The 13,128-nt window shown below is 52.6% G+C and overlaps 1 protein-coding gene across 2 annotated transcripts in view; it reads right to left on the bottom strand.

The window, feature by feature from the left end:
• Atp2a3 (ATPase sarcoplasmic/endoplasmic reticulum Ca2+ transporting 3) overlaps positions 1–12,863 on the bottom strand; it is a 32,195-nt gene extending 19,332 nt beyond the window's left edge. For both annotated transcript variants that reach the window (XM_031352366.1, XM_031352367.1), the window contains exons 1-7: positions 12,568–12,863; positions 3,356–3,373; positions 3,042–3,124; positions 1,768–1,872; positions 1,481–1,619; positions 1,123–1,203; positions 946–1,031 (exon numbers count right to left, since the gene is read on the bottom strand). In XM_031352366.1, the coding sequence (XP_031208226.1) occupies positions 946–1,031; positions 1,123–1,203; positions 1,481–1,619; positions 1,768–1,872; positions 3,042–3,124; positions 3,356–3,373; positions 12,568–12,685 (630 nt within the window). In that variant the 5' untranslated portion in view covers positions 12,686–12,863. The remainder of the gene's footprint in view (positions 1–945; positions 1,032–1,122; positions 1,204–1,480; positions 1,620–1,767; positions 1,873–3,041; positions 3,125–3,355; positions 3,374–12,567) is intronic.
• Positions 12,864–13,128: the final 265 nt, after the last annotated feature.

Below are 13,128 nucleotides of genomic sequence, written 5' to 3'. Positions count from 1 at the left end.
GTTCACTGTGACCTTGGGAAACTGACTTAACCTCTCTCAGCCAGTTTCCTTGCTGGGAAATATTAGATAACCTGATACAGACAACCTTATTTCAAGTTTGTTGTATGGGTTAAATAAACTATCAAGTTAAAGGACTTAGAAGAATGCCAGGCAGGCAGGGCTCAGTAAACACAGCATTATGATTACTATAAATGTGCATGTATTATCAATAACCAAGAGGTCCATTGCTATAGGACTTTGAAAATGTAAAAATAAATAAATAAATAAATAAAAATTACATGCCAGCACTCAGGAGGCAGAGGCAGATGGATCTTTGAGTTAGAGGTCAGACTGGTCTACATAGTGAGTTCCAGGCAATAGTGTGTGTGTGTGTGTGTGTGTGTGTGTGTGTGTGTGTGTGTGTATACATATATATGTATATGTGTGTGTAAGCATATGTATACATATACATATATACACAGAGCTGTATAGTAAGACCCTATCTCAAAAAAACTAAGTAAAAATAAATTTTAAAAAGTGACAAACAAGCCGGACAGTGGTGGTGTACGCCTTTAATGCCAGCACTTGAGAGGCAGAGGCAGGAGGATTTCTGAGTTTGAGGCCAACCTGGTCTGCAGAGTGAGTTCCAGGACAGCCAGGGCTACACAGAGAAATCCTGTCTTGAAAAACCAAAAAGAGAAAAAAGAAAAAAAAGGGGGACAAACAAAAAAAACGCATTATATTTTGTTTTTTTGTTTATGTGAGTGGCAGGTAAGCATGTATATGCCACCATGTGAGTGTGGAGGTTGGGAACAACCTGTGGGAGTCAGTCATCCCCTTGCAACCTGTGAACCCAGGGATCAGGCTTGGTGGTAAGCACTTTTATCAGCTGAGCCATCCCACCACGGCTCCTACGGGCCTATTTTTTACTTCCCAGGCTGAGCCCCAAGCATCCCAAAAACTTACAGAAAACAGCATGTTCTTCTTATCCTGGTTCACGGCTCGGGGGTCTGGAATGGCATCCGTGTGCTTGGTCACAGACACGGATTCCCCTGATTACAGGACGAGATATGAGAAGCTCCACCAGGAGACAAGCCCATCACCTGGCCCCGCCCCCACCTTACCTGAGCCCTCGGGGCTCACCTGTCAGGATGGACTGGTCCACTCGAAGTGTGGTGGACTTGATTTCGATGAGGCGGAGGTCTGCGGGTACCTTGTCTCCCACTGCACAGGGAGAATGGCAAGGCTGAGAATGGTCTGGAGCCCTAGCCCCAGCAAAGCCAAGAAGGCTCCCAGAAACAAAGCTAAGACCAGAGGTGGAGTCCTGAGCTAGGATCCTTCAGACAGATCCCAGACACTCTGGCCACAATCTCTGGATCTGTCCAACAGGGTCTAGGGACGTTCTAACAGTCACTCCTCTGAGGTTCAAGATGGAAGCAAAGAGAGAAACAAGGCTCCCTCGTGTCAAGTAGTGAAAAGAGAAGGACTTGGACATACCCACCTGCTACTTCCACAATGTCCCCAGGGACGATGTCCCTGGCTCGGATCCTCTGCACACCCTTGCGGTCAGAGCGGATCACCTTACCCATCTCAGGCTCATACTCCTTCAAGGCCTCAATGGCACTCTCTGCGTTGCGTTCCTGCGGGACAGAAGCAGGCAGGTGGTCTCCCTTTGCTCCCCCAGGAGGCCTTGAGAGTAAAACTTTTGTGGCCTAAAATCGACCTGAAAGTAAGAAGCCCACTTAGCCGATGGGAGACCCCAGAGACGGCGACCCCGGCTCCTCCCACCTGCCACACTCCCACGATCGCATTGGCCACGAGGATCAGCATGATGACGAGGGGCTCCACAAAGGCCGTTGTGGTCTCCTCACCTTCCTCGAACCAGGCCAGGACCTGCAGGGACAGAGATGTCAGCCTGTGTCAGGAGTCCCCTGGGATGAGCCCCTTGACTTAGTCTCGGAATTCTGTCTATTCCTTTGGGGAATCCAGGCCTTAGAGAGAAGACCTTGGTGGAAGGAGAATGCCCACCTTATAGATGTGGTGGACATAGCCCTCATCCCAACCAAACCAGCCTCTGAGAGGGCAAAGGCAGCTGGAGACCCTTCCCTGTCTTCTAGGATTTTCACTGTGGTCTTCAATCGGCAACCCCAGATACTCCTGGGAATTTGGCAGAACCAAATTTTTCCACCCAGCCCAGATATCCTGAGCAGAAATCACTAGCAAGCCTTCATGATTTTGGTGGATGTTCATATTCAGGGTCCTCCAGTCGGAGGAACATTATTCCTACTACCGGGTCTAAGTCTTCATGGGACTCAGGTCAAGTCCCTCATCCACCTCCTCTTGGCCCAACTGGAGACTTGTCACCTCCCTGCCAGGCCCTCAGTGCTTGCTTCTGTTCTTTGAAGGGTAGAGGCATCCCTTCAGCTTTGCCATTTTAGACATCTGCATGTATGCATTTGTTTATCTTCTGTAAGAGTCTCAGTTTGCACAAGGACAGTGACCAGGACAGCCACCACCACTGCACAGGAAGAACCAGTCCCAGTCAGGATCATGGGGCTCCACACTCTGAGGTCTCCTCCCCAGGAACAAGAATCCTACCTGCCCACCTTGCATTAGCCTTGTGCTCAGCCATGGAAGACACTGACTCCCCCCCCCAACTCTGAACCCAGGAACTGTGGTCCAGAAGGGCTCTAGACAGCAAGAATGAGAAACGCACAAAGAAAGAAAAGCCAAGACAGAGGCTAAAGACTGTTTGAGGAACCTACAAAGAGACCGGGGGCCTTCAAACAGACACATTCGACACATCACCGGGAGGTAACACTGGTACCTGATAGGGAGGCCAGGATGCTCAGTGTGTCAGACCATCCCCAACCCTACCTAGAACCATCTGGTTCAAATGTCAAGGGTGCTGAGGTTGACAGGGCATAAGTGGATTAGCGGGATTCAGGTGGGAGCCAGAGAAGGAGTATCCATGACTGAGAGGAGAGTAGCCTGTGGCTGAGAACTGTGGGGACCTGCCTCACCTCACAGGATGGCGGGGGGAGGAGGGGTTGGTTACTTACGAAGGAAACCAGAGCTGCCAGCAGCAGGATGCGCACCAAGAGGTCCTCAAACTGCTCCACCACCAGCTCCCACAGGGATTTCCCTGGAATAGGAGACAGTGAGGCCCAGGTCCCTGGTCATCTCCCCTCCACCCCTAGCACCCTCACCACTCACAACTAGGGACTTTTAGGAACTCTCTCTCTCTGTTAGTCAGAGGGAAAGTCCACCAATGTTCTGAAGGGTTCAAGACATCTCTCTGGGATGGGGTGTCACAGCCTGAAGGTGTCTAGCTCAGGGGTTTCATTGCCTGCAGCCTCCCCAACCCATGCCTCACCTTCTTCGGTAGGGAGCTCTGCAGGATCCAGGCAGCCGTGGGAACAGGAAGAGACAGGAGAAGACTGGTTACTAGTAGGACCTTCCGGCATCTGAAAGCCCCTCCCGTGGAGCCCACTGGGCCTACCATAGTGTCTCATGTGTCCTCTCAGCTCCGAGGTTACAGAATCAATGTTCACGTTCAAGGGCCACCCTTTACTCCACCCCACCCTGTTAAGTAGTCTAGTGTGGCCTGGCTCACCTTAAGATGAGACCAGAAGGGAAAGGGGCTTCCAGCCCCACCCCCCTTTCACAGAAGTGAAATTGAGGCCCGGAGAAGAGAAAGAATCCAAGGTGACCGAGTCCATAGTTCTTGAAACGTCATCACATGGATCTTCCTTGTATGGCTGCCAACCCTGGCCGGAGCCTCCCTGCCTTAACAGGTTCTCGGTGCTCATCTGTCTCTGTTCCTCATAATGCCCAGAAAAAGGCCACCTTAAAATCCCACCCACCCATCCTCCCTGGACACCCCTCATATTTCTAAACACAAAGGAGTCGGCCATGTTCAGGTCCTTCTTGGGGTCCCTCTTGGGACTGCACGCTAGACAAACTCAAGGAAGATGGTCCTCATGTGTCCAGTCCCATACAGCACTGTGAGGACTACTGTCTCTAGACACCAGTAGCCTCCGTTTACTAGCCAGACTTCTTTAAAAACTTTATTTTTAATTTTTATTTTGTTATGTGTAAGAGTGTCGCAAGTGTACCACATCCATGCCTGGTGCCCAAGGAGGCCAGAAGAGAGCGTCAGATTCCCTGGATCTAGAGTTACAGACAGTCGTGTGCTGAGAACTGAACCTGGATCCTCTGCAAGAGTAGCCAAGTGGTTTGAACTGCTGAACCATCTTTCCAGCACCCCTGCCAAACTTCTTCTTCTTCTTCTTCTTTTTTAAAGTTTATTTATTATTATAAACAAATACACTGTAGCTGTACTTCAGATGCACCAGAAGAGGGTGTCGGATCCCATGATGGATGGTTGTGAGCCACCATGTGGTTGCTGGGATTTGAACTCAGGACATTCAGAAGAGCAATCGGTGCTCTTACCCGTTGAGCCATCTCTCCAGCCCAGCCTGCCAAACTTCTTTACCACTTACAATTCTTAAATTAACTTTATGCCAGCTGTAAAATTACTGGCTGGCTGCTTTGGGTACCTGGGAACATAAACTTTTCCCAGCAGCCTCTGACAGAGGCATGTGGATGAGCCAGGGCTTTTTCACATATATAAGGACCGGGGATCAAAGTGGACAAGCAGCTGAAACAAAGTTCCCCAGCAAGTGTGTGACTGCATCTGTGTGCAGGTGGCAGGGGCTGGACCCCAGAGCTAGGGCTCTGAGCGACTCCCCTCTTTGGCAGAGCCCTTCCTCAGCTGAAGCTGTCTGAAGCCCCCATGTGATCAGTCTTTCTGAACTCTGACTCACTCCTTCAGCCCTTGGCCACTCGAAGGTTAGCATCCTCAGTAGCACCCGGGACCCATCTGTACTGCAGACTCGGAGGCTCCCATCCTCTCCATTCCGTTTCCTGACCATGGCCCAGTTCCTCACATCTGTCCACATGTTCTTGGCCCACAGACATTTTCTTCCTGTGGGAACTCTTCCCAGACCATGCACAGGGGAGGTTTAGGGTCTGCACCTGTCAGCTGAACCAGGGACAGCAGCAAGCAGCCACCGGCCCTCAGGGATCCAAGAGGGAAACATATAACCTAAAAATACACTTTCTAGCATTTTCTCTAAAGTCCTATTTTAGGCAATGGCTGACATTTTCCACGGAAAATGTAATCTCCAGTGTCCTGCATTGAGATTAAAATCAAACAGACTTTCCCTGCTGATCTATTTAGCTGAAGTGAACAGGAAAGGCAGGGGGAGGTTCAGGCCCAGTTTCTGGGCCAGTTCTTCAATGGAGCAGAGTCCCTTAGAGGTCATCTTAGCCATGCCCCTGCATCAAACAAAGCAGTGCCCACCCCACAGCGCATATCAGCAGCTTCTACTGGGCTCTACCCAGGAGTCTCTTGCCTTACTAAGGCCCATGACCAAAAGAAGGGCTGTCAGTCTAACCTAACTCCCTTCTGCTGTTTCTAATGTTTGTTGTGAGGCAAGCCCCTACCCTCAACCCCGCCCCTGCCCCAGGATTCCATGCTCCTTGGGACAAAACCTTGGCCAGAATCAGGCCTGGGGGTGGAGTATGTGTCACCGGCACACACACCAGTTCTAGACTTCAGGTTGCTTTCTGCCTGCCCCAGGGGTATCTCCCTAGTCCCCCTTTTCTCCTTGTCCACCTGGATCCCCCCTCCGGTTCCCTGAGGCATAGTGGCTCACTCTTTAAAGTCACCACATTTCTCCATACACTTCTGTTGTGTCCCCCCCCCCCCACACACACACCCTCAAGGCCACATTGTAACTGTGCACTCCTCCGCCCATGAGAGTTTCCAAAAAAAGGATGTGTGTTAGTTCCCAGTTGACAGACCAGGTTTTCAGTGCAAGACTCTCTAGGGGCGTCACGGTCCCATAGACTGTTCTGTGAAGATGGACGGAGTCTCCGTCCATTCTAGAACAGCAGTCGCTAGCCAGATGTGAACGCTGAGCTCTGGGAATGTGGGTAGTGTGGCTGAGAGGGTACATTTCTAACTTTATTGACTTACTTCATTTACACTGAGGGTCGGTGTCCTACCCATGCTGTCTTGGCAGTGGGATACTGACCTTTTGCTATAGTGAGGTAACCCACAAGTCAGGGTGTGCTGTGTCATCCTGTATCGCAGATACCCAACCTACCACCCTACACAGCAGGAGTGAGTCTCTGTCCTCTTAGGCCATTGAGGAGGTTGTGTTTGGGGTTGCTTTCTTGTTCGGTTTGTTTATGAGTTAGGGTCTCACTCTGTATAGGCCAGGGAGCTCACGACCCACCTACGTCAGTCTCCCAAAAGCTGGGATTCCAGGTATGCACCACCATACCTGGTTAGCTACTGAGATCTGGGGGTTGTTAATGCAATGACTGGCCTCTACAGTTATAACTAGACACTCTCCAACCACTCCTAGGAAGAAGGCTCAGCCAGCTCTGTGGGTAGCTCATGCCAATCCCTGCCCAGGGCACGAAGGATTAACAAACTTTCAGTGCAAGCGACTTTCTCCCACGGAAAGATGGATTCTCCACGGCTACCAGGAAGGGCCACTGGGACAATCAACAACAGCAGAACCCACATCTACTATGATCAAGCAGGTGGCCTTACCACACTCTGTCCAGAGGATAAACAGAAAGACTGGTGTGCAGCCTGCAAGGTACCCTGCATATCTGGTACGGTAGCCGGCACTGACCATACCAGCTGCCCCGCTCCCTCTTTGCCCATGACATTCTCTAGGATTCTCACTCAGCTTGAGGAGACACTAAGGGTATTCCTGCTTCACAGTGCCTGAGCACAGACAGGCTGAGTTGAAACTTCACGATCACAGAGCTGGGAAGTATCGGGATATTTCTACACCCAGGCCATCTGACCCTCCACTTCTGCTCTGGTCCTCCTGTGGTAACTCCTTGGCAGTCCTGCCTTCTTTCCCCGGGTCCCTTAACTGCTCAGTCAAGGCCACCTGAAAGACCTTGAGATCCTGCATATTTACCAGACGCCCGTTTCCTTTGTATGGAGCTCAGATCCATCTACCCAAATCACCTGGTCTCAGAGGATCTGCTGTCCTCACAGGTAGGGTTTGGGGGGCCACAACATCCTGCCTACTCAAGTCTGATCTGCTTCAAATTCTGAATTCCACTAAGACCCTGATGGACTTGTTCCTTTCTTTCATGTGAGTAAGTTCCAGGGTCACAGAGGAAGCCCAGGTCTGGAAGAGTCCCCATTGAAGAGAAGGATGCTGGCTCTCCTACCTGTCCCCAACTGATCCTGAGGACTGATGATGTGCTGCCAGGCAGGCCTGCCTTGGTACAGACATCCTATTTGCAAATAGAAGGACGTCTGCCCTGTGCTCCCAGTGCTGACAGCTACACAGGGCAAAGGCAGTAACTTGGCAGGATCCTACCCCAACTCTATCCCCAAGTCTCGAGCAAAGAGATGAGTCTCTCAGGAACATGAGTCTTCTGAGGAACATGGAATCTGGTCCCGAGGACACAAATTCAAATCCTGCTCTAATTCTTGTTCTGCTAAGACCACCGACAAGCCCCATGGACCATGTCTGTTTCCCATCTGCACAAAGGCTGTGGTGATAGGAATGGCTCTTGAGGCTGACTGAAGTCTGGATGATTGGCCAAAGTCTCCTGAATGGACATAGCACAGTCACCAGACATCAACACCCTGATGGTTATCCAAAGGTCAGCTCCATAGCAGTCCCCAGCATCCAGAACAGCGCCTGGCACACAGTGTGGAGCCCTGTCTCTATTCTGTTCAGAAACTTCAGAACCTAAGAGTAGGCTCTGAGGCTCCCCCTGATCTTCCCTACCTGTCCATCCAGAGGTGCCCCTATCTGACGTGCTTGTTTCTCTACAACCAAGCAAGAGGTCCCATGAGGGCCACCATCCTCTGTTTCCCTCACTACCTCATCAAAACTCTAGGAAGCCAGGGGGGCCTCTCACTCCACCCTTGTCAGTACACCACTCCTCTCTGGCCAGGAGTTAGTACTGGGCTTCTAGCCACCAAGGCAGGCTGAGCCACCCCTGGAGCCACATTGCCACCATTCCATCCCCCCATCCCCCCAGGGCCATTGTTTATTTAGTTGCTTAGGCCAGGGTGTGGGCCTACTGCCCATATCCAGGAGCTATGGACCAGAGGGTACAAAGCCAGGTACACCACTGGGCTGCCCCCCACTAACTCCCCCACCCCTTGCGCTCCATGCACCACCTGCTCCTCTAATTTCACCCTCTGATTCCTTCCTCCTCTCAACACTGAAAACTGGAATTTCGGCTTCTAAATGTCAGTTCCAGCTGGGAGAGGCGGGCACTCATCAAGGTCTTCCTCCAAGGCAAATTTACAGAGCAATTAAATTGTCACTTGCAGAGGCAGGGAGAGGTTCTAGCTAAGCAGGGCCCGCCCAACCCACCTGGCTCTGTCCGGTCTCCAGGGTCCACCTAGAGTGGATAGCCTGGCCTGGCTCTGAGGGGGACCTGTAAAGGACCCAAGGGGAGGTGGCTCCTGTGCTGCAGAGGGGCACCCCAGCCTACCCCGAACTGGAGGTGAAGGGCTTGTCAACACTAGTGTGTCTTGTATCACAGGGTAAACCCCACCCTGCTCAGGGTACACAGGGGTGAGAAGTCCCGATGGGGCAGGACTGACACTGTAGCTTGGTAGCCCTCAGTTAAGGGGCCAGGAGATATGACAACTCAGGTGAAGCCCAAAATACCGAGAGGCACTTAGGAGATGGGGTTGGGGTGGGAGGGGAAGTGTCATACCTCTGCTAGGCTAAAGACACTGAGACCCAGGAGAAAGAATGTCAGAGATCAGCCAGAGTGTGAGGCCACACCTGCCCTATCCTTATTATCTTGTTTCTGGGGGTCATGCATATAGGTTTCCTGTTCTGCTGCCAACTAGGGTCTGGGCTAAAGGCAGAAAACAAGGCCATAGCTGAGGCACTACTGAGTCCCTCTGGGATTTTGCCCAACCCAACATCCTTAGCTCTCCAGGGTCCTCAGGGGTGGATCTTTGTGTCAGGATGAGCCTAGCACTATCTAGCCTCTGGCCTTGGCCTATGCTGACATCATACAGACGTCAGATGGCTTCTAAGCATCCAAAGATCCCGTACTTGACTTGAAAACAGGTAAAAAAACAAACAAACAAGGCGAGCAATAAGAGGATCAGATCAGCCCAGGTCAGGTCAGACACAGGCTTTGATACCACTGGCTAGGCATCGGAAGTGGGCAGGTTGACTGCTACAACCCCCATGGACATCGGCTCAGCCACAGACAATCCTAAAAAAGTATAAACAATCCTTTTTTGCTCGACAGTTCCATTAGGAGCTTGTCCTGGAATGCCACTCACAGTGGAGACATGATATGGGGACAGAAGTCTCCTGGTAATGCCACAAAGGCCACAAACCACCCAGCAGCTCAGGAAATAGGGTAAAGAATCAGCAGCCAGCCGTGCTGAGACCCTATGACACTAGCTAGCTACAAGGAAGCTCAGAGGAGCTGTAGGCAAGAGGGACCAGCACATCCAGGCTACCTCCTTCACTGTAAAATGACAACAAACAAAAACAAAACAAAAAACAAAAAAACTGGGTCCTAGTGCCCTTCTCCTGGCCCCTGTGTGTATCCATGGGGAGACCTTACTGTATACTTTTTGATCTCTTTCATTTAAAAAAATAAAATAAAATAAATTTAGGATTAGGGATGTAGTTCAGTGGTTAGAAGGCTTGCCTGGTATGTGCAGGGCCCTGGGTCAATCCTGAGCATAGGTAAAAAAACAAAGATATCAGTCAAGTTGGGCTTGGTGGCACAAGACAACAATCTCAGCACTCAGGAGGCTTAAGCAGAAAGACCACAAGTCCCAGGGTCTCAGGCTGCTGTGTTTCCCTGTGTGCTGGACTTCCTGGTCTGTTTAATAGGTTTTCTGAGGCTTCTACCTAGCTTTGAGGTTTTCTATCAGGGGAGGGAGGAGGAGTTGAGAGGGAGAGATTCCCCAGTGCCCCCACCATTTCTCCACCCCCGGCAGAATTTGCAAACTTGGAGGACTTAAGCAAATGACTTCCTTGTGGTTTCCAGCATTAACGACCTTGCAGGTGTGCATAGCAGCCTGCAGGGTAAGGGGAACATTAGTCCCTGGGGTGTCCCCTTTGCCTGCACACCCTGCCCATCCTATCACCCAGCTTTTGGCCCAGAGCTCAGCCCCACCTCCTGGCTACAGGGCAGGATGACTGTATGTAAGTGACCTCACTAAGCACAAACAACCCTGACTGACATGGGTTCTCCTGCATAACAAGGAAGCCACGGCAGAGTGTCCAAGTGGTTTGCCTAGGACAGGGCAGAGCTAGGGTGCTCACTCCTATCTGCTCCACTCCAGAGGCTAAGCAAAGACTGGAGGACACCCAAGCTTCCCCCCCCCCACGCTCTCCCCACCCCGCTCCTCAACCCCGACACATAGGCAGAGAACAGGAGACAGAGACAGCTGGTTCCCCTCTGCTCACCTGACAACTTCCAGAGCCCTGGATGGCTTCCTGAGGAACAAGCCAGTGATGGGAGGAACCCGGAGGTCAGAGGCCCAAAGGAAGCAGGAATAGTGGCTGCCCACACAACCCTAACACCTAGCACAGGTGGCAGCACCTGAGGACAGAAGCTGCGACTGCCTGATACAGACAGGGAAAACCAAAGAGAGGCCCCAGGACCAACTCCACCACCAACTGTGACCCTGGCAAAATTCTTAAGCTTCTAAGTGTCTCATTCACCTCCTCCGTGACAAAGTCTTTACTTCAGGGTTGTTCGGAAGAAGAAATGAGCTAATTGATGAGGAGTGTTGAGAGCAGCTTCCGGCATGAAGCAGTTATTCAATGAAGTCGGAGCTTCTACTATTAACAATACCGACACAGAGGTACCCGAAATACCTCTGCCAATGTGTTCTGCCTGTCCCATCACATGCCAACCCAGTATCCTCTCCCATCATCAAATCCATACCTATACACTTGAGATTCCCTCACCAGACAATACTACATGGTAGGAGGGGTCTAAGGGCTACCTCTTTCCTGGTTATCTCCTCTTCTGAACCAATGAAGGCAGAGCCAGAAAAAAAAAGAGTGAACTAGGCCAGAGCCCTCCAGAGACAGACTCTGTGTGACCTGGGACAGAACTAAAGGCTGAGCCTCCAGCTTCATATGGGAACCACGGAGCACAGTAACATCAAATAGACTGCAGACCCCAGACGTGCCTCCCTCTCCCTCAGGGTTGAAGCAGGCCCTGCTACCCCTGTCTTCCTTCGGCAAAGGGCACCATCACTGCCAAGTCATTAATGGGGGATATTAAATAATATTTATCTCCTAGTTCCTCCCACAGCTCAACTAAATATAGCAACTAATTTTTTTTTGAAAAAGGATTTCTGCTCCAGAAAGATAATATTTACATAAGAGGTGGTTTTCATAAACCAATACAAACCCGAAGCATCCTTTCTGACAGTTCTTCCTACTTTCCCAGCCTGCCTTGAGCAGAGGGACACCCAGGCCAGTGCGTGGTTCCCTCTAGTGCCTGGCGACTCTCAAGGGTGAGGGGCTCTCCAAAGAAGATAGAAGTTTGGGGTGGATGAGATCTCTCTCTGTGTCTCTCTCTCTCTTCCTTTCTCTCACCTTCTCTCTCTCTCTCCCTCCCTCTGTCTGTCTGTCTGTCTGTCTGTCTGTCTGTCTTTCTCCTTCCCTCTCTCCTTCCCTCCCTTCTTTTCCCTCAAGCTTACAGGTGCTGTGGCCCTGAGCCAGGAGTGACAGGTCTAGCTCAGGAGGACATTGCAAGGGACCTCTGTATGTCCACCCCGCAAGCTCCTAGCAATGTGTGGGACACATCTAGATGGAGTCTACTGGCACTGGCCAGGCAACACTCTAGGCAAGAAGGAGAATCCCGTGTTCCTTTGATGGAGAGGAGGAAGTCATACCTCTTTCAGTAAACTGAAAGAGTACGTGGGCTCCCTCCGTCCCCAGAGAAGGGGCAGGTACCACTCCAGATCACCAGCTGGGGGAAAGGCTCCGCAGGGGAGCTCCTCTAGGCCTCCGACCTGCCCCTCTGAGAAGGTGGCTCTTTGCCTCAGCAGTTCAAACCCACATCAACTCCCGCCAGCCACATCCGCTTGGGGTTGCAGAAAGAGGAAGACCTGGTACTGGGGTTAAGAGCACCAAAGCTGACAGCTGACAAGCTGCAACTTCTCAGGCGCCTTAGTGAACCTTCCGGGGGAGGGTGGGGGGTGGGCATCGGAACCCCTTGATAGGCTGGGCCTCGGAGTCACTGGCTGGAGGGCCTCAGAGTCTGCACCTTCAGGGTGTGCGCGGATGGCACTGCAGGTGCGGGCTTCCAGTGAGGCTCTCGGATAAGATGGGCTAAGGCTTACAGGGGTGCATCGAGACGGGGAGTGGAGAGCTGGATCCTGCCCCTTCCCCCGAAGGAGGCCGGGAGGCCCCGCCAGGTGCCCCATGCTCACTTGCAGAGGCTTACTGAGCCCCGGCTTCCTGCCGAATCAGGAGGGGGACCACCGCTCTCCACCGCAGGGCGGGGACCCACGCTCACCGTTGGGGCCGTAGCGCTCCCGGGCATCGGTCACCTGCTCCAGGCTCAAGCCGCCCTCGGCTGTCACCGAGAAGCGATGCAGCACGTCGGCAGCCGAGAGCAGGTGCGCCTCCTCCATGCTGCCTGCCCGGCTGTCCGCGACGTCCAGGCCGCTTCTCCTTGGGGCTACTGTGTGGAGTGCTGCGAGCTTGGGTCGGGGCGGGCGCCTCGGGAGGCCATGACCACGCTGGGACCTTCCCCGACGGCAGTAGCTGTGGCAGCCGGGCCCGCGCCAGGATGCTGTGCCCGGGGCTCCGTCCTCTGGGCGGGGCGGCGCGGGACCCGCCCTGCACCCACACCCCTTCCGGCCGCACTCGCAGCCGCCGCCCCGCCCCGCCGAGGGTGGCTGGGGACCGAGTGTGCTTCCCTCCTGTCCTACCGAAGCCCATCCTGAAGCTAGAGCCAGGGAGCCTCGAACCCCGTCTGCAAAGCCGGGGGGACGTACAGCTTCCATGTCGCCGCCTCTGTGTCCTAGAAGCTCGAGGGGCGGGGGAGGGGGAAAGGTGGTTGGTGGCGATGGGT

This window comes from Mastomys coucha, unplaced genomic scaffold (assembly GCF_008632895.1).
Source record: "Mastomys coucha isolate ucsf_1 unplaced genomic scaffold, UCSF_Mcou_1 pScaffold5, whole genome shotgun sequence".
In the NCBI taxonomy this organism is placed as follows: domain Eukaryota; kingdom Metazoa; phylum Chordata; class Mammalia; order Rodentia; family Muridae; genus Mastomys; species Mastomys coucha.
The sequence above is the reverse complement of the archived record's forward strand: the minus strand, read 5'-3'. Positions and strand labels throughout refer to the sequence as shown.